The 25,129-nt window shown below is 49.7% G+C and overlaps 1 protein-coding gene across 1 annotated transcript in view; it reads left to right on the plus strand.

The window, feature by feature from the left end:
• Ptprn2 (protein tyrosine phosphatase receptor type N2) overlaps positions 1-25,129 on the plus strand; it is a 794,381-nt gene that overhangs the window by 38,925 nt on the left and 730,327 nt on the right. The window contains exon 2 of the mRNA XM_077795880.1: positions 21,362-21,412. Within this exon, the coding sequence (XP_077652006.1) occupies positions 21,362-21,412 (51 nt within the window). The remainder of the gene's footprint in view (positions 1-21,361; positions 21,413-25,129) is intronic.

Here is a 25,129-nt window from a genome sequence, read left to right on the forward strand (position 1 = left end):
AGTCACGCTGTGTGGCCACAGAAAGCTCACTAAGTGGGATACTTCCCAGGGCACCCGTCCTGTGCAGAACCCGTGTGCTCGGCCAAACGGCCATTGCACGGACCGGGAAAACTGGTTTAGTCCCGTGGTGAGTGAGGTCAGGGAACATCAGAGAGCAGAGGGGTTTCACAGAGTGCTGCTGCGCGGCCCCGCACGGACACGGAGAACCAGAGAGCGGCGCTGGGTGACCTTCTTCTCCTTTCTGAGGTGAGTCACCTCTTTACTTGGAAGCTCAGAAAGGGGAAAGTCCTTTTACTCCCCGGAAACATTTCCCATACCTCTGGGGAGAGAGCGCCTTCTCTTCTCTCTTGAGGACAGCATGAGGCCCCTGGAGAAGCCAAGTTCTAGAACCCTCCAGGGAGAACTGACATGGAGAGTCTGATTCTTTCCAGACATCCTGAGCCACTCAGGCACAGCAAAGACTCAAAAATAGCCCAGCACCTCAAAACCCCAGAGAGCCCTGTGCACTGGAGAGCCCCTACGTCATGGAGGGCCCCACACCCTGGGCGAGCCCCACACCCTGGGCGAGCCCCCAGGAGATGTGATCAGGGAAGGAGTCTGAGGGGGAGCTGGAACTGCTGCCTCAGCTCTGACACCTCTTTATTCACAGACTGATTCCTTCTGGGTAGTCCCCGGTCATGGCTGACCGAGTGTTCACTTGGACACCAGCACACGAGAGGGGGTGTGCGGCAGGCAGTGCCGAATTGGCGGTAAGGGGCTTTCAGTGTTGTCTTGCTCTTCCTGCTCCAAAGCTACCACAGCCCTGGGGTGGAAAGACTCTGCGCTCAGGATGTCCCTGGGAATGGGGACAGCTCTGTGCGCCCCTGGCCTGAGCTCTGCACTGCACTTGTGCCCTGCAGTGGTTTGGGGACTCTGAGGCCATTGGCCATAGGAGTCCTTGCAACACTGCCCAGTGCTGGCCCCTGCAGCCCAAGGTCTGTGGTCGTCAGCCCTGGTTCCAACCCTGAGCCTGGAGAAGGGGCTCACCTGTCTGCCCCACTCCTCTGACGCTGCTTGTGCTGTGGGCTTCAGGTGCGCTGGGTTCAGGGTGTTCCTGGTCCCGGCTGTTCCAGTGACGTGGGGTTTTATTTCACTGCTCTGCTGACCTAACCTCTCTTTTGGAGGTCGAGCTTGAGTCTTGTCTTCAGTCTTGGGAAAGTTTCAGCCAAAACTGCCACTTTTCTTTTGTTATTAGAATTAGTGCCTATTAATTGAAAAAATCATGTTTTCCCTGCGACAATTTCACGTGAATATGACGTACTTGACTGTATCCATTCTCTTGTCTCCCACCCCGGCCCTTCCCCTTCCTAGGCACTTGGAGATGTCATGATCTGCAAGTATCAGCCAGACATGAGGTGCCGTGTGCACACCTGTCCTCCCAGCGGCTCGGGAGGCTGAGGCAGGAGGATCGTGAGTGCAAAGCCAGCCTCAGCAATTTAGCGAGGCCCTGAGCACTTCAGTGAGACCCTGTCTCTAAATAAAATAAGAAAAGGGGCTAGGGCATGGCTCAGTGGTTAAGTGCCTCTGGGTTCAATCCCTGGTTTACTGCCCTCCCCCCAAACAAATAAGTAAATAAGTAAAGGACTGAGGATGTAGCTCAGTGGTGAAGCACATCTGGGTTCCGTCCCCAGTAAACCACCCCCTTCTGCAGATTATGTAGGCCAGGAATTGTACTGTGGAGATCGAGAAGATGGTGCAATAAGAGTGATTCCATTTCTTTAGACAGTTCTCTTCCCTTGGGCTCAGCAGAGACTTGTGAGGATGCACCAAGAGAGCGAGCAGGTCCAAACAGGTCACCAAGCCGGGCCCTCCAGTGGCTTCAGGCAGGGGGGTGGCTGATTTCCTGAGGGAAGTCCACGGTGGATAGCACACTCCTGAGGCATTTTTGTTGTTGTTCCTATTTTCTTCTTAACCAAACAGATGGGGAAGATTAATCCTCATGTTTTCTTTTCATAAATATTTTCCAAATCATTTTATTAGCTCCAAGTAAGGGAGAATCAAAATTGAGTGAACAAGGTTTGCACGTTGATGGGTGATGTATTTGGAAACTGTTCTCACTTTTATTTTGAAAAAAAAAAAAAACAACCTGTGAGCCCTCCGAGGACTGAGGAGGAGGTGGGGAGAGTGTGCGTGAACCTCCTCACTACTGGAACAGTGATTCTTTTTTGGGGGGGAGCATCTGTATTATTGAAAATAATCATCTATAGATGCAACTGTTTTTTGTCTTGTAAAATTTTTGACGGAGAAAAGGCACTGGCATGGAGACAAAATGACAATACCTGGGCAGATACTTGGACAGAAATCATTACACATATTTTTACATGGAACGATGATACGTTTGGCTGTCAATGACCACCATCCTTTCCTGGCAGGTGGTACTGTCCCCCAGGGACATCCCAAAGTGGACACAGCTGAGGTGGTTCTCTTTCCTGCACCTCGTGGGTTTGACTGCTTCGCAAACATATGAGGAACACCTTTGCCAGGCCCCGGTCATTCAGGCTCTTCTGGCGCACCCCTGCTGCTGTCCCGGACCCTCTCCATGTGGTGTGGTCTGGTTCTTGGTGCCTCTCTCTCTCTCTGACTGTCCTTCATCGTCAACGAGGAGAACATCACTTGGTGTATTTCTGGTGTATCAGAACATCATATGTTGAGCTTCTCTATAGGGGTCAGTGAAGAGCCAGTCCCTTAGAGTATCTATCAAGTGTATCTCTGATGAAGCTAGAAGACCCTCACTGGACAAGATCAAGATTAGGGCCTCCTGAATAATCCTTCAAGTCAATTGTGGACCGATAGCTTATGTGTTTTCTCTTTGCATTGTTCAGCTCAGCTTTTATTGATGCAGAATATGGTGCATTTAAAAATAAGGCAGAACTTGCTGGCCTTCCTGGGTTGATAGAACTTGTAGTGAGTGGTCATTCAAAAATCACACCATTTTAGACCCCAGGACATCACATCAGAGGGTTTTTTGAGCATCTAGTAATTGATAACTTGTAGAAATTTTCATAATACAAAGGTGATCACATGTTTCTTGAAGAAAAATTAAAACATATAAGCAAAAAAGGAAGAAAATCAAAGTTCATTATGCTCCTACTGCTCAATGTGGTTTACCACTGGCAAATTTTGGTGCTGCTTTTTATATTTTTTATAGTCATATTTTAAAAAAACTTTATGTAGCATTACCCTATTACTATGTTAAAATATTAATCCATAGCATTTTTTTGCTTCTTAAAGTCATGTTTGTTAAGATATAATTTATATATGCTACAATTTGCCCTATTTAGTTTTATAGTTATATGAATTTTGACAACACAAATATGAAAAATGACTATATATATATGTATATATATATATATAGTACTATAATCAAAACACAGAATGTTACCTTGTTCTCCTTTTCTACTTTTTTTTAACAAATAGAGAAGTTAATTTTAATGTTTTCATTTAATCCAATGGATTACCAACATAATTTGCAAAGAAAATAATTGTCAGTAAGATATTTCATGTTCATTTTGTTTGTCCTAGTAATTCTTTGGAATCTAATGTCTATTTAGCACACAGCACACCTGAATTCAGACTAGACACATTTCAAATACTTAGTAGCCTCATGTAACCCACGGCTGCCATATTGGCTCCTTTCTCTGACTTTGACCTTTTGTTGCGACATAAGCTGTAGGCTGCGTGATAAGTCCCCTCGTTATGTGGTTCCGTCAGAAAGGGACACCAAACAGATGAACTTAGAATAGACAAGAGTAGAGCAAGGAGCTGTATTCCTCCCTATAAGACTCGATTGGACTGTGAGTTGGTGGGAATCAGAGTAGAGCAAGGAGCTGTATTCCTCCCTATAAGACTCGATTGGACTGTGAGTTGGTGGGAATCACTTCAGTTAGGTCACCTTCTCCTACAAGGTTTTCACAATGCCTCTCTCTCCTTTTACCTCCTACCTCTCCATTGGATTTTCCAGTTCATTCTTCCTGCTTGGGAAATTTTCTGACATGATTTCATTGAAGAGATTGTTCATTCCTTTGGTTTGAATCTCTGAACCTTCCTCTATCCCAATAAATCTTAAATTTGGTCTTTTGATGTATTCTGTCTCCATTGTCTTGAGGTCTTGTCTTCCAAGGGATCCAGTCTGTTGGTGATGATATCTACTGAGTTCTTTAATTGACCTATTGTTTCTTTCAAGGATTTCTGGTTTTTAAAATATTTCTTTTTTAGTTTTTAGGTGGACACAATATCTTTATTTTTAAAAATTTTGATGTGGTGCTGAGGATCGGACCCAGTGCCTCATGCATGCTAGGCAAGTGCTCTACCGCTGAGCCCCAACACTCAGTCCTCTGTTTTTTCTTCCCCCAGCATTTCTCTCTTTCTTGAAGTAATCTCCTGCAGCTGAATTTGCAGTCTTATCTCTTTGTTGGTGTGATCAATGGTTGCCTGTATTTGTCCTCTTTTTTTTAAATGTCTTTTTAGTTCTCAGTGGTCCTTTATTTTATTTATATGTGGTGCTAAGAATCGAACCCAGGGCCCCACACATGCTAGGCAAGTGCTTTACCACTGAGCCTCAGCCCCAGCCATGTATTTGTTCTCTTGTCTCTTTGTCGGAATGATTGGATTTTGCCTGTATCTGCTCACTTAGGTTGTTCTTGTTATGTACATTCTGAACAATTCTCTGACATTTCACCCACTGCACTATCTATGGATTCTATTGTTGTAGTATCTTGGTTTGTTGGGGGCACTTTTCTCCTTGTTTTTTCATGATGTCTCTGTGTCTTCCTCTCTTGCAGTGTAGATCCGAGGTATCACAGCTTCTGCCCTGTTGTCTTATAGTGTCCCCATAGGTTACCAATACCTCACTATTAAGGGAGAGATCAATTTTACAGCACTGAGTGTGCCCAACATGCAGCCATATATCAGTTAGCTTCTATTTTTACATTTATAGTTTTGTCACTATAATCAGAAATGATGGGTTCACTTATCCTCTACCATGTGGTCAATAGGTCTGCATAATGGTTTACAGTTTCTAAAGGTAGAAGGGGGCCCTGGAGGGTTGGCTGAGATGTTTATGAGGTAGGATGTGGAATATGGAGGTATTAGGTTATGTGACTAGTGAGACGGTGATCACAGGAAGTTGGCTGTTAGGAGGAGAAACAAGAGAGAGGCAGCCCCATGCCAGACTCCCTGTTACTCAGCAACAGGATAGCCGTTAGCACCCCTCGTAGAGAAACCTCTGGTCCAGCCAGGCCACAGAGACCTAGTGACATCTTATCAGATCCTGATTGTTGTCCTTTGCTAGAAGCAGCGATATCCCAGTCTTCTGGTGGTGGCAGCCTCAGTCCTATATGTACCTGACGTTGGGCTGTGGAGCCACGCTTTGGTGAACAAGGGACCCAGCACAGGGTGCCTCTCGCTCCAGATCTCCGGGTTTGGGACAGGCCTCTCCTCCAGATCTCTGGGCTGGGGTGTGGCTGGGTGCGTGGGCCTCTCCTCCATCGTAGCATTTTTGATGATTCTATGTATTCCACTGTTTGCCTTCTTTTTATATTATCTGTATATGCATAAAATTGTTATATGTGTTTTTTTTTCTTTTCTGAGACAATATTACTGTTGGTCTTGAACTTGTGATCCTTCTGCCTTGGCCTCCAAAGTTGCTGGGATTGTGGTAGGCACCCTCATGCTGATTTTATTTATTTATTTATTGGTATCAGGGATTGAACCCAGGGACACTTACCCACTTAGCCACATTCCCAGACTTTTAAAAATATTTTATTTAGAGACAGGATCTCCCTGAGTTGCTAAGAGCCTTGCTCAGTTGCTGAGGCTGGCTTTGAACTTGTGATCCTCCTGCCTCAGCCTCCCAAGTTGCTGGAATTTCAGGCATGCACCACCGCAACCAGCTTGCATGCCAATTTTATGTAGCTTTAGATGTAAGAAATACTGTGAGTATAACATATAGAATTCTCATATACTTAATATCCACTTCCTCCTCTTATTAATGTTTTATATCAGTACAGAATTTGTACAATTAATGAACTAATATTGATGTGTTGCTGATAGCTAAATTCTATACTTTGTTAATTTCCTGACTTTTTCCTGATATCCCTTTTATTTTGGTTCTAGGATCTCTTCCAGGATTTCACATTACATCTAGGTTTCATGTCTGCTGAGTTTCCTTTTGACTATAACATTTCTCAGACTTTCCTTGTTTATGATGACCTTCCCAGAACTGGTCAGGTGTCTTTTAGAATATTCCTCAATATAGATTTGTTTAATCCCTCCCTCCCTCCCTCCCTCCCTTCCTTCCTTCCTTCCTTCCTTTCAACCATGGTTAGACTGTGGTTATAGTTTAGGGAAGGAAAACCACAGGTCAAGTGCCCCGCGCAGCACGTCACGCCAAGGTTGCGCAGACCACCAGGACTTGTCGTGTTGACGCTGACCGTCTCTGTGCGTGGAGCTCAGGTTGGCCACTGTGGACTTGCTCTTCTTCCTCCCATCTGTGAGGGAGCCACTGCGGGTGACCCCACTGGAGGAGAGGAGTGCTGTGCTCCGCCTCGTGGAGAGCACACTCACTGGAATTCCACACAGATTTCTTTCTTTTCCTCTATTTAATTCAGTCATTCATTTTATATTTTGAGCTATAATCTGATGCTGCTTTATTTTGTGATGAAATTGTTCCAGGTTTGAATTTTTTCAGTGGTCTCACTGGACCATCTTTTTAAATACTTCCATCGTGTGGCTTTATTTTTAACATTTCCTTCCTTAAAACCCTGGGTGCTGTGGACTCATGATGTGTGTGATTGCCTCAATCTTAGAATTGGCCATTTCTCCATGGAAGTCCCTTCTGCTGGAGAATAGTGTTGAAACCCAGGTGTGAGCACAGTGTCCAGTGCTGTGGGACGCTCTGCTGCTCGGCCCATCACAGACAGGGCGGGAGATGAGTCTGTACTCACCCGAGAACGTGCACACGTTTATAAATGTCTCCGCGTGGAGCTGTCGGGGTCTGTACTAAGCGGAATGTGAGCTCTTCCCGATGTGCTCTCCAGCTTGTGTGGAGCCTCTTGTCCACACAAGAGCCCGGCTCCCGCTATCGCTGTCTGTAGACTTCACCTGTTGTACTGTGTATGGGTGGCAGTGTCAGGATCGGTAGCCTCCACCTGTTCAACTAGAATATGGGGCTCAACGCAGTTTCTTTTGCCTTTGGTTTTAGTTTACGTCGGTCAGCAATTGCCATCTGTCCTGCTTCACACATCTGTGGTGCAGTTGGACTCTTGTCACAGTGTGTGTCTCTGCTCCTGGGTTCCCTGCCACCTTGGTTTTCTGTTAAATCTGCATCCATTAATGTTCTTCATTGTGCTGTGAGCTCAGTGGCTTTTGATGAATGCGTCGTGTCAGGTGCACGCGACTGTAGTGACATGTGGACAACCTCATTCCCTCGCAGTGCTCTTGGCTTCAGCTACTCAACGTGTCTTCTCTCCTCTCTGGACCCTTGGCCGTTACTCATCCTTACACTGTCCCTGTCGTCCTGCCTTTCCCAGAATTTTCAGACTGGCTGCTTCTACTTCAACAATGTGCCTGTGAAAATGACTTCTTTCTTCTGGGTTGGGAGAGCAGCCCCGGCACCCAGTGAACATGACTCGTATTGATTCCCTGGGGCACGGAGAGAGATGAGCTCAACTAGAAGTGGGTGGCTGATGAGTGTGACGGTCTCGAGGCCGTGTGTGCACTGAGGATGGCCTGTGGGCCTTCTCGCTTTTCTTGAACAAGATATCTGTTGAGTGCATGAAAACTAGACTCCAGACCTATTTCGATGGTTCCTTACTTGTGACAGGAGACTGGTCCCTTAACCTATGAGATTTGTGTGGTTTAGGAGACTTGGAGGGGACAGGCCCTTGTGTGGTTTGTGGGCTCTGCTTCCTATCCAGCTCCTACCTGAGCTGATGTGATGCATGAGTTCCTATCTCTGTGGACAGTCTGCGATTCGTTTCAGTGAAGTTGTAAGCCATACTGTCTTCTGTAGCCTTGACTCCTGAGATGCAGACAGCTTACGGGAGCCAACCCTGGCCACATTAACTTGTTCACTGCATCTCTATTTTGTGGTGAGGAGGAAAGAAGAGAAGTGAGCATCAAGGGAGAGAGGGAAGAGGTTCCACAGTGATTTGTATTAGCAAGGCTGTAGGGCTGAAGTGGCCCCTTTTTAAATGTTTTTTAGTTGTAGATGGACAGAGTGCCTTTATTTTGTCTACTAATTTTTACGTGCTGCTGAGGATCGAACCCAGAACCTCCTGTGTGCTAGGCAAGCGCCCTGCCACTGAGCCACAACCCCAGCCCTGTTGGCACTTTTTAACCTGAGAAAAATAAATTCCAAGTCGCCTGTCAGTCACAGTTGTATGACAGAGCAATGCACACACTTGGAGAACGTGTATGACCTCACAAGGGTGCAGGAAGGGCCACATGGGACAGCCAGCACTCCTTGGCTCTAGAGTCTCTGCTGTCTCACTGGGGGAGCAGGTGACGTCCTTCCACTAGGCCGCCAGCCCTGATGATCAACATGTTCTCTGTGTCTTCTCTGTTTTTCCTGTCCCCATCTGACTTCTCAGACTCACTTTTATCCTTCTCCTCTTCATTTATAAGAGAACACGGCTCTTTACCTACATGGAATTCTGCGTTTTTCATCAAGTGGGAGTGTCTCGTATCTGTAAACTGTTTTATTATCACAGTATGATAAGAAGGATGTGTGTGAGGAATAGAAGAGGGAGTTAGAATGGGTGACCAAGAAGGACAGACTTCAAAATGAAATCTCAGGAGAGAAAGAACCGCAGAGAGGATCAGCTCTGCCCCCAACACCTGTCAGGGATGATGTGGAGGGGGAAGAGGATCCTGGCTCATGGTTCCCAAGGTCTCAGTCCCTGGTCAGCCGGCTCATTGCTCTGGACCCGAGGTGAGGGAGAATTCGGGAGAAGGGGGTGGCAAGGAAGAGCTGCTCCTGTGGCCAGCAGGAAGCAGACTCACCTCTGGCGGCTACCTCTCCAACGAGGCAACTGATGAGGTCAGGCCCTGTGATCTGGTCACTGAGGCTGTGGGGGACATTCCACACCCAAACCCTCACACCAGCTTTGGCCTGGACTTTGGGAGAGCATGCACATGGGCTTAGCACAGTAAAGTTTTTAAGGGATGAGAATTTGATAAATTAGTCTTTGATTCATCTCCATTGAGCCCCTGCTGTGGGCTAAATAGGTAAAATAAGATGTCCTCAGAGCACGGGCATCTGAGTCACTCTGTGTCCTGGGGCTACCTTGGAGCCCTGAGGAAAAGGCTGAAAATGCTGAATCACTGAATATTATCAGATATTCCCTCATGGGACACACAGAGAGAGTTTCTTGGCATGTGCTTGAGACTGTGGGAAATGAAGGCCCATTTCTGGTAGGTTTTGCAGAGAGAATGACTTTGAGAACAATTTTTTAAAAGATGTTGATGGGCCTTTATTTTATTCGTTTGTTTCTAACTGGTGCTGAGGATGGAACCCAGTGCCTCACACATGCTCGGCAAGCGCCATAGCTCTGTCCCAGCCCACTGAGGGTGACTTGTGTCTTGCCCTGGGATCCTGTAGAGCATTCTTCTCAGAGCCTGGTCCTGATTGCTTACTGATGGTCCATAAAAGTCTTGGAATAAAGGGGCAGAGCTGTAATTCAAGGTGCACCTGGTTGTTTGCAGCACTCTGCTGGGCGTAGAGCAGAGACCGACAGCGAGTGGGCGGTTTTGCTCGGGTCTCACCTGCCGTGAGGTGCTGTGTGTGGCCCCAGGGGTTCTGCTCCATCAAGCCTCCCTGCCTCCTGCAAATCAGCTCACTCTGCCCTTTCCCATAGTAGCAAACACACAAGGTCGATGTCAGTGAGATTGTGGAGACTTCAGAAAGAAGGAAAAGACTTCGAGAGTTCACTTCCACACTTTTGTGCGAATCTGGTCCTGCTCTCCGTAACTGCACTGCACTCTGGTTCTTCCTTGTCTTGATCTTGTCACTTTGGTTTATAGAAAGAAGAAAGGGGATTGGAAACAAGGCTCCAGACTGGCCTGAAGTGGCTCAGACCAACTCTAGACAGTGCAGAGCACTCTCCTGAGAGGGGTGTGAATTTTCTTGAGAAGACTTTAGGAAACGTGCGTGTGTTGCGGACTGGCCTGCCCCCTCTGCAGGTTGGGGGAATGGCTTGGGTAAGCGGCCATGAGTCGGGAGACCTGCGGGAATGCTGTGACCAGCTGGTGAAAGAGGGAAAGAGATGGTCTGCTTTGGATCCGACTTGGTTTTCAGGATGTCCTATTGCCACCCGATAGGGGTCTGAGGACATTCCCCAGAGAGAGGAGGGACTTCAACTCCACCTTGGCAAGCCCTTGACGCGTGTTGCAGAAGAGTGTTTCAGTACGTCGGTATGAGCTGAAATTTCTTCAGGAAAGCCAGGAATACACACTCGGAGGGCAGAAGAGCATGGGTCATCTTGAGTAGGATGTGCTTTTCAGTCTTGGGCTCTTCTTTTAAAGGAAACTGTGTAAAATGAAGAACGTGAGTGTTGTGTGGGCTTGGTTCTTCTGACGGTGGAGTAAGAGTGTGCCAGGTGCTGTGATTCCCTTCAGGTCTTCTGTTCAGGCTTTCTGGTTCACAGATAACACTTGGAAGGGCCCCTGTCCTGGGTCTCTCTCGGCACCTCTTCCTGGGTTGGTTTACTTGGTCTCAGCCGGCCATGTGATGTGGTTGTTCATTAACTGGACTCACAATGCTGTACGATTCATGGGGTTTTAGAGTTCAGGCCTGGCCACAACAGGCCTGGGGAGGGCAGGCACCGTGTCCAAGGAGAATCTGAATCAGTTTCCCCTTCCCTGCTGGTCTCCGTCTCCTAGCTCTTACTTCCTCTGTCCTGCCGCGGTGTTAAATTGCATCATGAGGGCCTAAGGCATGGCCTTGTTTGGAGGTTATCTTGTCAGAAGTGCCCTGGAGCTTATTTGATTTATTTATACTTTTTTTTTTGGTAGTGATTGTTGAGACTCAAGCCCCGTGGAAGAGAGGAAAGAGGACTGTCCCTGATGGATGATGATGAGCCACAGTTGTGCATGCTTTGGCGCTTACGGGGTGCTTAACTCTTGTCACACCCTGTGCTTTCCCCACAGCCCTGGGGGGTGAGGTAAGGGGGGCAGGATGCTTCTCTCTATCAAGCAGACACTGAAGTGCCACGGCTCACTGGTACTCTGCCAGTGAGAGGCGGGCTGGCAGTGTCTTTAAGGTCTTACACGATGCCTTTGAAGGATCTAGAGCCTTGGGTGAGGGTTGACCCCACAGAGGCAAATCTCAGGTTTCCCCGAGGACTTAGCAATGAGATTGCTGATCACAGCGTCTCTTCTAATGGGGAATGTGTCAAGTCACGTGGGAGATGATGTGCATGTGTGGGAATGATTATTAGGTGCTGATTCAAATTCAGAGGGTAAGAAACGTTAAGACGATAGATATTTATCATATGTTTTAAGTTTAGTGCAGGTTATAAAATCGTATGTACATTTTGATTCCAGGTCTTTAAATTATACAAAGAAAAAAACCCTGAAAACCAAAATACTAGTAGAGACGTGATGTTGGGAGTAACTGCTGTTTATTCTTTGTGGTTTTCATGCATTTTCTTAACTTGGCAGGCTTTCATGGTAGGAACAATTCCCAGCAGTGCTTTAAGTAAGCAGGTACAGAGAGAATAAGTGATGTACTCAAGGCCGATAAGTTTTTCAGGCCAGTTTCTGTCACATTGTTGAGTTGTGCTGTTGTCAGAAAAAAAGTGGCTAGGGGAGAATAGGTGAGCAGGCAGGCAGGGCTGTTTCCAAGAAAACCTGACTTAAAAAGTGTGTGGCCGTGGGATGCGGCCCGTGGCCGTGGCTGCCTACTCTGAGTTGGCCAGTACTGGGGAGGTGAAGCTGCAGCGACTGCTCTGCCCGTCTCTGGGGCCAGAGTGGACTCAGGCTCTCGTAATGGGCCTGGATATATCAGGAGGGACCTCATACTTCACCGCCCAAGGCTTTGCCCCTCCTGGAGCCCTGCGCTTGGCTCTTACACGTGGATCGTGTCCTGACGGTGGGCGGCCTTCAGAGCAGCATTTGGTCAGGAAGGTGGTGGGACCCGTGTCAGATGACGGAGCAGGAGGTACTTTAACTGAAGATCAGCCAAAGGAAAACATCGAGGGCTGGTCTGAGGAAGAGGGGGAGGGAATGAGGTGGGCCGAGTGCCGTGCGGTCACCTCATTTTAAGAGGGAGAAGCTTTCCTCCGTGTGATGAAGGCCGAGCTCAGGATCCCAGTGAGAGCTTCCAGGAGTAACTTGTCCTCAGAAATTCAAACCTTACAAAACTGGGAGCTGTCTGTCCACGAGGTGGCCTCCTTCTGGTGAGAGGCTTTCTGGCTGCGAAGGTGCCCACGAGGCGACGTGCTCTTTGAAGCTGGTGTGACCCTACCTCCTCTGCCTCTCTGGTCCCTTTTGTCGTCTCTTTCCCAAACCCACAACTGCGTCTTATAGCCAGAAAACCCAGTGGCTGGCACGGTTCCCCCTTTGCTGCCTCTTTTGGAGGTGAGAAGCCCAGCATGGCTGCCAGGTTTATCCTGGGTTTCTGCCTCCCAGGCTTGGGATGTGGGAGGGTGGAAAGGACCAAAACCTCACCCTTGGATTGTAGGGATGGACGGGCTGTTCTGACTGCTGATGTGGGTCTGTTAGCTGCGACTGGGTGGAAGAACTCCGGTGCAGGGCCTCGGCTGGCATCAGGAGAGTAGAGGCTGCGGCCCAGGCAGGGTCCAAGCAGTGCCCTGTGTACAATGGTCGTGACGTGGGGGGAGAGTTTTGGATTACTCTGAGGCATGGCGAGAGATTACAAATGGGACCAGCGATTACTTCCCCTTGGGGTCAGAGCCAGTGGGTTGCTTCTGCACTTGGGCATGTATAAGGTGTCGGGGTTAAATAAATTTTAAATAACACAAATAGAAAACACCCGATTATACAAGTTCATAAAATTGTCTGATGGGAACTCGCTCATCTTTGATACCTAACAGTCTCTCGAGCTGGGACATCAGGTATGTAGATGGACTTGGCCAGAGCCTCTCGTAACGCTAACTTCTGCAGAGTTCACCTTAGAGAGGACTCTGCCTGGTGGGCCCTGTGGTGGGACGGGGCCTGGGGCACCGGGTAGAAATGTAGATGCTCAGGGCTCAGGCCCACTCTGTTAGAAAGGTGGGGGCGGGCAGGCAGCCACGTGTCTTTATAGGTGTTTGGTGCAGGTGATGGAGAACCACCAGGCTGGGTGACTCCAGGGGCCAGGATCGTGGGTTTCTGCGTAGTCCTTGGTCTGCTTTGCCAGGTCCTGGCGACAGGTTGAGGCAAGGTCCACGTCAAGGAGTTTGGCAAGCACTGTCTGCAGGTTCTCCTTCTGAGGGGAGCAGCCTTTGGAATGTCCTAGATTCTGAGAAGTCCTGTGGTGAAGACCGCGGTTCCCACTCACACATGGCAGACATAGTCACCCGAATCCTCCCCAGTAACACTGGCAGCCCATCACTTGGCATCACCAGGCCTTGCTGGGTGCTGGGTGGCTGGTTCTACCGCAGAGTTCAGGAGCTGTTCCTCCTCAGTGGGCAGCAGGAGGGAAACGGCGTGAAGCAGAGGAGTGTGGACGTGGTCTTTGGCCTTCTCCTCAGTTCTCAGCCTGATCCTCCGCCATCTCCCCTGGGGGGGTCTGGCGCCCCGCTGTTGGGATGTAGCACTGAGAGAGGGGAGTGCAGTGTCCGCGGGTCTGTTCTGGGTTTTCATCTTAGCCCTGAAGACACCTCTCACCCACAATTATTTGGGTGAATATTTGGTATCCCCGAGAGCAGACATTCTTATTGAAAACAGGTGAGATAATTAAAAAGCTTTGATTCCTTTTTTTGAGCTTCAAGTTGAAGAATTCTAAATATAGGCCCAGGAAGCTGTTTTTTTTAGTCCTAATTGAATTGCCATGTACATTTAAATATGAATCTATTCTTAAAGCTAAACCTGATCTATTTGTAGAAATTAGTTGATCTATAATTTCCTCTACATATCTAGTTTAAAGTAATTTGATTAAGGTCAGTCTTTTGTTGTTTGGGATAATAAGGAATTTGGATCCCTCTCAAAAAATCAGAGTTGTTAAATGGTACGTTATAATGCAGTCTTTAATAATGTGCTGATCTGAGTTTTTAGATTAAGAATTATTTCCATCTGTTGTACTCTTGCTCCTTAGCATGGGATATGCAGACCACCAGGCACTGACTCACCAGGTGCTCTTTAGAAATGCAGAATCGCAGCTCTACCCAGCCATAGAATTAAACAGGTTCTCCAGTTGGTCCGTATGCACATTAAACTTTGAAAAATACTATGTTCCATCATGTGATGCTGACGACATAATCTGAATTTCCTAAGCAGGGTCCTGAGATGGTATGTGATTATCTGGTGGGATTAGAGCATCAAGAATGGCTATGAAACTGAACTGGATTTCCCCCTCCTCCACCTACCCACACTGGAGTCGGCCCAGACTGCTGAGAACCTAGCTCACCATGCAGTCACGTTTCTAAAGTACCTGCTCCTCGGAAGTTGTGATCTGTCTCGTGTGTGCCATCTATCAGCAACCTGCTGTTCTCACCTCATATGATCTCTCACGGGGCGTGCTGTGTTCACCAGCTGAAGTTCTTCAAGATTGCTTCCCCACTCTGTCTCCTGGCCCCAGTGTCATACCTGAGGCTCTCCACCTTGTATTTTTTAAAAAGCTTTTAACCCTGTCCTAATGGAAGAAGCTTAGAAATGCTTTCTTAATCCAAAAGAATTGTTCAGCAAATATCCTTTTGAAGGTTCCATTTCAGGAAATTAGGACAAAGACAGAGACAATTAAAATGTCATTCAGAGCCGATCCAGTCGAGGTCAACACATCACATCCTCAAACTAATGAAGCAAGAATGTACAGTGCTGATAGCTCTGTGCTTTAAAACAATAAAACAAAAAATCACAGTAGGATTTTCTTAAGCATAGTGATTCAGTAAAATTTCTTATTCTCAAGAGAGTTTAAATAAATTTGGGTAGTTAAGAACTTGAAATTAAGGAAGTTACCCAAAGTAAGAGGTTTAAGTTTTCTGAAAAAGTATCACAGAACTTGGGCTAGGGTTGTGGTTCAGTGGTAGAGCACCAGTCTAGCGTGTTCAAGGCCCTGAGTTCGATCCTCAGCACCACATGAAAATAAATAAATAAAATAAAGATATATAACCACAGAAGTTGATGGCTTTGCTGGTGTCCGGCTCCTTGGCCATCCTCTGGTGGGGCCACGTAGTCCTTTGGTGTAAGAAACTATGTAGGGGGAGTCAAAAGCAGGGACTGCCTCAGAGTAGAGGCTCCGTTTTCAAACAGGGACAGTCTCTGCAGGAGCGAGAGGGGTGTGGTCAGCTCCCGTGCATATGGAGGTCCCCTGTAGAGACAGAGCTAAGAGCATGGGGACAGAGGTGCATTGGAGGAGGCCAGTGGTGATGCTCCTGGGTCCAGTAGTCCTCTCCAGGAACGTGCCAGTGGCTCATCCCTGCTGGTGTGCATTTCCAGCTGCCAGAGGATGTGAGTTGACCCATGCAGAAGAGGCTGAGCCAGGGACGACCTTTCCTCCACCAGGGACTGTGGCCTTCATGGGAGCTCGCCCGCTTTCCTCCTTGATGGAGATTACCCTGGGGCTTTGGAGGGGCCGCCTTCCAGCTGTCTCCATCTGTCGGAGAGCCTGTGGTCATGATGGAGGAGTCAAGATGGATTCCAGTGCTCTCAGCCAGAGTCCTCCTGCTGTCCTGGTGCATCAGCCTCCAGGGACCCAGGGCCAGGACAGGAGGACTGCTGGGGAGGGCTCTCACTGCCTAGCCAGGGCTGATGTGAGGATTTCAAGGTGTCTGGAGGCTGTCACTGTGGGCTTTCAGTGTACTTTAAGGAGTATGGAGCTAGTTGAGCTAAGAAGAGGTTATTGCTGAGGTTACAGAATTGTCACTTCAGAACTGGGGCCCTTAGAGGCTTCTCCTTCAGCACTTTATATCCTCAAAGTCGATGGCCTCAGGCTCAAGTCAGTGGCTCGTGAGCATCCGCCCAGCTTGCAGCCTTCCCAGGCCTTGATGTGGAAGCACAGGAACCTCCTCATCCTGGGGTGCTGCTGCCCAGAGGGAGGAAGTGTGGCAGACAGGTGGTGCCCAGGTCTGGGAGGCCCCATGGGGAGTGACAGGGATGTGACCGAGGCCAGGCTCTGTGGGTCTGCTTGTGCAGGAACTCAGAGAGTTGGCAGAAGGATGTTTGTGCCCCAGCTCTGGGCCTAAGGGCTTACGGGGGGCTGCTGTGACTGTCCAGAGGTGTCTGCGCTGGCCTGAAAAACCACATGGAGAGGATCCCAAAGTTCAGAATCCGTCACAGAGAGTCACTGAAGGGCCCAGAATGCTGCTGTAGGAAGGCTGCCCAACTACATGAAAGTTCTGCTCATTCCTATCTGCTTTTCCTGTATAGAGTGCTGCACATAGCACTATGTACAACTAATATGCCACGTGATTTAGACATCTGAGAGCCAGAATCACGCTTCCAGCAGAAGGGAAATGGTCCAAGTTCATGGAGAACAAATGATCAGAATAGACATCAAGTTAAGACCAGAAATTTAAAAAAGTCTATCCATCCTGAGGGTGGAAGGCCGACTGTGCCTGCCCTGAGTGACTCCATGGTGGATAGAAGAGAAGTTCTCTGGTGGTACATGGACCTGAGTTATTCCATCCTGTAAAGCTATGGTTTGCCATGAGCGACTCTATTTTGAGTACAGGAGCCAAGGTGGAATGACTCCATAGTTTGTTTACAGAAGTGAACAACTATCATCTGCCCAGAACAGCCATGCAAAAAGGGATGAGTAACTTACTTTGCCAGTAATCAAACTTGCCGAATCATATCAGGAACACCAGTCTCTGGAGCTTACCAACCTCACCAGATGCAGCCTCCTTGCCTAAGACCCGTTAGAGGGGAACCCCCCCAGGACTGGATATGGCAGCACCCTGACCCTGTCACCATGCGCTGGAACCTGGCCCAGGACAATCGCCACAGGGATAGCCCTGGGGACTTGGGACATGATGAGCAGCACCCTGTGGTTTCACCCTTCCTCTGTCACCTGAGACGTGCACCCGTGTGAATGCGCGTATGTGAGGGCTACGAGCCTCTCACCTCAGACAGCGGGAAGAGGCTGGTTCTGCCCTTCCCGCGTCTCAGGCGGTGGGGTGTAGCTGACCTCATTCCCTCAGTTGTAAAGACGGGAAGGGTGATAGGTGCACTCTGGGTCTGGAAGGGCCAGAGGTGGTGCAGGAAGTGTGCGTCAAAGCTGGGTCTGAGGACTGGCTGGAGTCACGCTGCCCGGGGGACGTCATTACATCAGTAGTCAGCGCTGGGTTGGAGAAGTATGAAAAGGGAAGCCTTTGTTATTTGTTGACAGTTAGCATTGAGAAACTGATAATCTACCTGTTATTAACACATGCCACACATCCTGCATGCCGGGTCGACTGTGTTACAGTTGTATTTGGCTATCATACTAATTTTTCCTTGGTTTCTGAAGCATGATCGGTTTATAAAAATCAGTTTATAAAAATTTTTCCTGTAGCTGCTTGGTAGGAGATCCGAAATCACCAGTTCTGTTCATGTGAGCTGTCTGGGAGGGAAATGTTTATTTTTTTTGATGAGAGAATTTACTTTTACATTGGTATTTTTCTTATGTGAGGTAATGAAACTTACCACATCCTCATGTTGTTGTGTGTTTGCAGTGGTCTCGAGGCCTCTGTCAAGCACTGTGGGCAGGTGGGGTCATCCTTTCAGTTCCCTCCTAGGAGGAGAGAAGAGCCCAGGAAGGTCCTGAGTTCGAGACTCCGCCTCCCTGTCAGCGTCCTGAGGCCTAGGAAAGGGAGGGGCTGACCAGGCAAGGGCCGATGTCCTGCTGGCGTGGGCAAGGGAGGCTGTGCTTCAGGTCACCATTTCCCTGTAAGACAGCGCTTCACAAATGTATCTCTGGAGGGAGGGTAGAAGAGGCAGATTTGGACTGGTTTCTTGCAGAACCGGATTTATTTTCATTTTGAAAACAATAAGCAAAAAGAGACCCCAGGATGGTGACAAAACACTGCTTACTATTCTGAGAAAACTAAAGAGAGGTAGAGTTAGAACCAGGTGGCCCATGCACGTGTGTATGCTCATGCACATAGCGTGCTCATGCATGCCTTTGGTGTACAGTGCACACGCACATGTGTGTGCCAGGTGACAGTGGTAGCACATACAGGACGTGGGCCCTCTCTGGACTCTTGATGGATTTAAGTACTTGGTTTAAGACTGACATCTGGCTTGAATCCATTCATGAGGAGGGCATGCATGTTGCTGGGGCTGCTGCTGGCCCCTAGTGGGGCAGGGCTGAGTCAGGAGACACTGGGCTGGCCAATGCCCGGGGCTCAGGAGCAGGGGGACCAGTGTCTGCCTGCAAAATGTCTCTCTCTTGATGATCTGTGGTCACCGTTACTCTGAGGAGGTGGCTGGTATTTACAAGGAAATCATTTTAGAGCAAATAACACACATAAATTAGCAGTCAAGTTAGTGCATCGACCGGCAGAACGAAACCGGCATCACACGGGCGACTTGGATGGAAACCACTTGCCACGGGGCTGCTGTCCTCACCTTCTCCAGAGTGGGAGGCCTTTTTGAAGTACATGGTGGTCAGTTCCCAGAAAGAGTCACAATTTGGTGGGTGCTGCCGACTGCCTGCAGTTCCATGATCAGGAGTCAAAGGGTTATTGCAGAGCACATCTCGTCTGGTCACGTCTAGTGGTCTGCCGGGGTTAGGGGGTGACAGGAAGCAGCGGCAGGCTCTGTCCCTGTGCCTGTTCTAGCAGTGGCTGTCATCTGCCATTGTCATAGGGAACTGGAACTCTGGAAGGTGAGTCCTGGCCGGAGCTCTGCGTCTGCCCTGCTCCTCCAGGTCTTCTGTGGGCGCTGGGCGCTGGGTGTGCCCTGTGATGATGCTGGCAGTTGAGTGGCCACTCTCTCGGCCAGGACATGGAACAGTGCTGCGACGGTCTGGTTGAACTTCCCACATGGCCACCTTCAGGTCCCCTGAACCTCTGCACACCTGGGCTGGGGAGAGGTGGGAGGTGGCCAGTGGCTGTGGCTGGGGGGACTCCTGGGGCTGCAGTTAGGGGTGACTTGGGGGTCAGGTGGGAGAGGATCGCAGGCATCGACTCATCTGGCCTCAGTTTCACGGCTCAAGCTGCTGAGGCGAGACGAGCCACAGGCCTTCCTCAGGCCAGGTTGAGGCCATCCCGGCCTCCAGGCCTCCTCTCCCCCTCTCCGTCTGCGGTGCCAGGCTTTGCTGCCACCATCCCATTCTCTTATCACATGGGTTGGCACAGAGGCTGGTCCGGTGAAGGAAGAGAGTCCTGGGAGTGAGATGGGAGTGGGAGGAAGGAAGTGGAGACGGCAGGTCCGGTCCTGGGTAAAGCAGGGGAAGCAAGTGTGCTGGGAATGGGATCAAGGCGTGAAACGCGGTCTTAGATGAGGTCACATGGTTATTTCAGAAAAACGGGCTCTTAGAGGCTGCCGGGGATGAGTCCAGGCTCTCTGGCTTCAAGAGTTTGCTCTAGTGGGAAGTTTGTGTGGGGCTGGGTGGGTGGGGAGCGTCTTCCCTGGGTCTCGCCCGGACTCCTGAGGAGGAGAGAACCTGAGCAGCAGCCCCTACAAGCCACTGCTTTGTCCTTGGGGACAGTCCTAAGGGTGGGAGGACACGTCCACTCCCATGAGCTTTGGGTACTCCTGTGCTTCTTTAGTTCTGGGTGGTTTTCAGTCTCACATCCTCTGCAAATCCTGGTTTTGCATCTTCTCCACCCACATAGGTTTGAAGTGATTAGATGCTGCAGCTGTGAGTATTTCCTCCTGAATGAGGAAGTCAATGGCTGGAATCCTTTACGTCACTCTGGGTGGATTCCTTTGGAATTAACAGCTTTCTACACTTTCTTTTTCATTCATTCATTTTCTCTCCAGCACTGGAGACACCGGGGTGGCCACAGAAGGAGCAAAGGATACAAAGATAGATTCAGGGTTTCTCTCTTTCTTTTCTCTTTTACAGTTGTGACATTGCTTTATCAGTTTATTTTTTATGTTTCCATATTTTCATAAGCCAGGATTGAGATTTTACAATTAAGGGCTAAGTTTATTCAGGGAAAATGACAGTCCACAAATTACAGGGTTTATAGCCACAAACCCCTTGGTCAGGAGAGGAAGACGTGTCCTAAATTGGTAATCCCAGTACCGTGTGTCAGTCCTGAGGACGCCTCACAGAATTGGCCTCCTCCGTGCCCGTTAGGGGCACTCCATGGGGCCTTCTGGACGGGTCTTTGTGGATGCATAGGGTCTCCCGGTTGGAGGGGCAGGAGTGATGGCAGAGCTGCGGAGGTGAGCTTTCTTGGTTCTGTTTAAAGCGTGTGTGCTCGGAACACACCCGGTTTTTGTTGGCAGCCGGGGCAGGTCCTCCTCAGTGCTGATGGTGGGTTCCCATTTCTGGAAGTCTCCATGCTAACACCTTCACCTGCTTGCTCAGCGTACCCAGGGAAGATGTTCCTTGATGTCCTTTCTCTGTGTTCAGGATGTGCTCATCAGAGAGGAGGACATCAGCCTTTGCCACCCCTCCCCCTGCTCTGAGCAGAGGCTTCACCACTGAATCGGCTTCCTCTCTCACCCGAGGCACCACGGGCACTTTGCTGGGTGGGGTGGAGGCATTTTGTGAGCAGCTCCGGGTCCTGTGCATCTTCTCTGGGGTCGTGGGCACCAGCATCCGACTCCTTTTCATTCCTGCATTCCCCTGCCCTCTTCCATCTGTGCCCATGGTGGGCGCTTTGCTCCTGAGAGCATGGTGGCCTCTGCCTGGCCCATGGCTCCTCTTCTCCCTCGCTCAGTCCTTTCTCTTCTCTGTGGTGGATGCCATTGCCCACCCTCAGCTCCCCCGTGAGCCCTGCGAGTCCCTCCCAGCTGGGGAGGCATCTGCGTAGATGGACAGGCCCATGGTGCCCCCTGCGGCCTAGGAGCCGGCTGTGCCACCCTCCTGTGGTGAGGTTGGCCCAGCACACGCAGGGGAGTTCTCCTGGCTTCAGAGTGACCCTGCATCATCCGGAATGAACAAACCTGAGGAGCCTTCCTTGGGGCCCGTGCCTTTCCCGAAGCTCCCGAGCACGCAGGTGCATGGCCTCAAGGTCAGAGTCTTCCTCTCACTGACTCCTTTCCTTCTCTCTTTTCTGCCCAGGCTGCCTGCTTGAGGATGGCCTTTGTGGATCGTCTGAGGCCTGTGTCAATGGTAAGTGAAGCTCCTGGGCCACTGCGGAGGCTCTGGTCTGCCTCTCCTGCCCAGCAGGACTCCAGGAGGCCCGCCAAGCCTGGAGGAGGTGTGTGGAGTATGAGGGGGAGACACGGTGGATGGAGTGCGTGGTGGCATTCACCTGCAGATGTGCGTGTGCCCAGGGTCTGCCTCAGGGACACAGGTTTTAGGGTGGCTCACAGGAAGCTCTGCAGCAGGAGGAGGGAGAGAGGCCCAGAGGGGACAGGGAAATGGTGAGATGTGACCTGCTGGTGGCTTTTCTTCTTTCACACTCTTCACCCCTTGGCTGTCAGTTGATGAGTCTGAGTTCCTCTTCTGCCAGCAGGAGAGGCCGGGAGCATGAGTCTCAGGGTTTAGGTGGCTGAGGCCACAGGCACAAGTCCTACCAAGAGCCAGCTCAGGAGGGGCTAGGTGAGTCGGTATCCCAGGGTGGACATGTGCAGAGGGCTCCTCTGGTTTGACGAGTGGCAAATTTGGGGCCTTTTGCAGTGTGAACGTGGAAAGGAGGACGTGAAACCAGACCCCCCCACCCCAGTGTTTACAGCTATTTTTTCTGAGTGAGGCTGGTCCCAGTGTCCCCAGGGAGTCACATGCAGGTTGATGAGCGACGCTCCCCTCCGGTCTCAGCTGGCTGCTCGTTGTCTGTTCGTAGATTGGGAGAGGGGGTCACTGCCAAGGTATGCAGCTGCCAGTTACCATCAGGCCCAGTGTCCCCAGGGAGTCACATGCAGGTTGATGAGCGACGCACCCCTCCGGTCTCAGCTGGCTGCTCGTTGTCTGTCCGTAGATTGGGAGAGGGGGTCACTGCTAAGGTATGCAGCTGCCAGTTACCATCAGGCCCAGTGTCCCCAGGGAGTCACATGCAGGTTGATGAGCGACGCTCCCCTCCGGTCTCAGCTGGCTGCTCATTGTCTGTCTGAAGATTGGGAGAGGGGGTCACTGCCAAGGTATGCAGCTGCCAGTTACCATCAGGCCCAGTGTCCCCAGGGAGTCACATGCAGGTTGATGAGCAACGCTCCCCTCCGGTCTCAGCTGGCTGCTCGTTGTCTGTCCGTAGATTGGGAGAGGGGGTCACTGCCAAGGTATGCAGCTGCCAGTTACCATCAGGCCCAGGTGCCCCTCATATTCACTCAGATCCTCTGCACAAGCAGAGGTACCTGTGGGGACACCTTACGGAGGAGGGCACCGGCGTTGAGGAGTGGCCTTGCAGGGCCTGTTCATGAGTCCCAGGTGAGCCCTTCCTTGAGCCCAGGTGTGAATTTACAGCTTTATGTAAATCCGTTTTGGGGCTCCAAAAGGCAAGAAAAAGCCACTCCGCACCCCATGGTGGGCCCAGGCCTGGTCCTGGAGCAGGAGTGTCAGGCTGGGAGATATGTGTGTTTGCCTGTTTGTCCTCGAGGCTCACATGGTGGCCAGAGGGAGGTCACCTGGAAATGGGGAGAATGTACTGTGGACAGTGTGGAGCATTCTGCTTTGTGCTTTTTATTTTTGGCCAGGGGTGTTCAGTGACCTGGATTGAGGGCAGGTAGAAGCTAGGTGGGTGGCAGGGTGGGAACAGGTGCTGGGCTCCTTAGGATGTACCTGGTATAGCTTTTATTTGGAGGCAGCATTAAAAAATTATATTAAAAATGTTATCTGCCTGAACTCAACATTTTTACGATGAAGGAAGCAGGTGTGTGTGTTTGATCTACTTGGAGACACACTTAAACCAGCAAAATAAAAGCCATATCTCTGTCTTCCCTCCTCAACAGAAAGCAGGCCTGGGCATTGTGCTGTGAACTTCCTAGGCTTTTCTTCATGAACCCCAGCTGCCTCCCTGACATAGAATCCTATCAATATCATATTAAGATCGTAGCTTTGCTTTGGACAAGAGAAGCAGTTTGAATGTAGATGCAAACATGCAGCTCTGTTGGTCTCAGCAGACCACGTCTGCTGTCCTCTTAATGCTCTCTTGGTCTAGAACACAGCAGAGTGAGCTGCCATCTCAGCCCTGGGAGTCTGCAGCCGCGGGGAGAGCACAGCATTCTGCCTTAGCAGCCTGGATTTGTGGTTGTCATGGTGACGGCTGGTTGGGCAGACAGGTGTGGCCAGGCAGCCACAGTGAGGATGGTGCGGTGGCCACGGGGCAGACTGCAGAGTGGTGTCCAGAGTGTTCTGCAGTGAGACACAGGCCTTTCTCTCCTCCTTCCCTTCCCTTCCCTGGGATCACAGATGGAAATGTAAATCCCTATTATCTTATTGTGTTTTCAAAAAGCCCAATGGATCTTGTTAGTAAATATTAAAATGTCTGTGATACTTTGTACAGAAAACCAAAAGATGAACATATTTACCAATTCATACCCATGAAGATGGCTATTATAAGAAAGCAGGAGAAACAAGGGTTGGCATGGATCTGGGGAAGTTGGGAATGCAAATCGGTGCAGTGCTATGGAAGTCAGTCTAGCTGCTCCTTGGAAAGTTATAGACAGGTCTGCTGCAGGAGGCCCACTTCTGGATGCACACCCAGGGGGTCGAGACAGGGACTCCGAAAGGTGCTGGCTCACCCTGGTCACGGCAGCATTATCCGCAGGGTCTAAAAGTGTGAACCCTAGTGTCTGTGGATGGATGGACACGTGAACACAGTGTGGCCCCTCAGTGCAGAGGAGCCTTAGTCACCCGTAGAAAGCAAGGTCGCCGACACTGCGGCAGCTCAGGTGGGGCTCGAGGCTGTGATGTGGGACAGTCCGGGAGGGCTCCACTCCCACGAAGTCCCTGGAGTTCACAGAGGAGGCGGAGGGAGGCTGGCAGGTGCTGGTGGTGGGGAGGGAGATGGACTGTTGCTCATGAGTATGGAGTCCCAGCTTGGGAAGGTGAAAGTCCTGGAGATGGATGGTGGCTGAGGTTGGACGGTAATAGACCACTTAAAGATGGTGAGGCCGTTAGGTCTCATGTTATGGTATATTATTTTACTTGAAAGTTGAAAAAGAAAGTAAACTGAAATGATTTTGCTCATTAGAGAAAAACTGTTTTGAAGGTGCATCTTAAGACAAAGCACTTTTATCAATCTGGGAAAGAGACTTCAGATGCAGTTAATGCAGGCATCCCAAATGTTAGGAAAACAGGTCTCAGAGATTTTTAAAGTGGATTTGATTCCTTGGCAATAGCTGTCAATGGGACACATCCAAAAACAGGGATAGGTTTGCAGAGATTAGGCAAATGTCATCCTCCGGCTGGGAGGGAAATAGTGTCGCACACTGCCCATGGGAACACTAGTCAGCCCGGCACATGGGAATCAGCCTGCCAGATCAGTGGCCTCGTGAGCTCTATAGCTGTGACTTAGTCATTTGATTTATAAGAATAAACTCCAAGAAATAATTCATAGTTCAAAATACCAAAGAAACTTCTAGTGCACAGTGATATTTATATTATTTTTGAAAACAGTGAACATATCTGAAATACTAAAAATTAAAGGTTTTTTTTTTAGATGTTACATTCTTGATTCAAATATTAAAAAGGAAGTGTACAAAAAGTTATTTGTAGCTGTTATGGTTTAGATTTTAGGTGTGTGAGACAGTGCAGAAATCTTCCCAGGTGGAACGGTTAGATCAGGAGAGCATCAGTCCACAGAGGTGGTTACCAGGTGGTTCACTGCAGGCGGGTAGGAACGACTGGAGGAGGCAGGTCCTGGGGTGTGGTTTTGGGGAGTGGCGCTCACTG

The sequence above is a fragment of the Urocitellus parryii genome, chromosome 3 (assembly GCF_045843805.1).
Source record: "Urocitellus parryii isolate mUroPar1 chromosome 3, mUroPar1.hap1, whole genome shotgun sequence".
NCBI classification, from domain to species: Eukaryota; Metazoa; Chordata; class Mammalia; order Rodentia; family Sciuridae; genus Urocitellus; species Urocitellus parryii.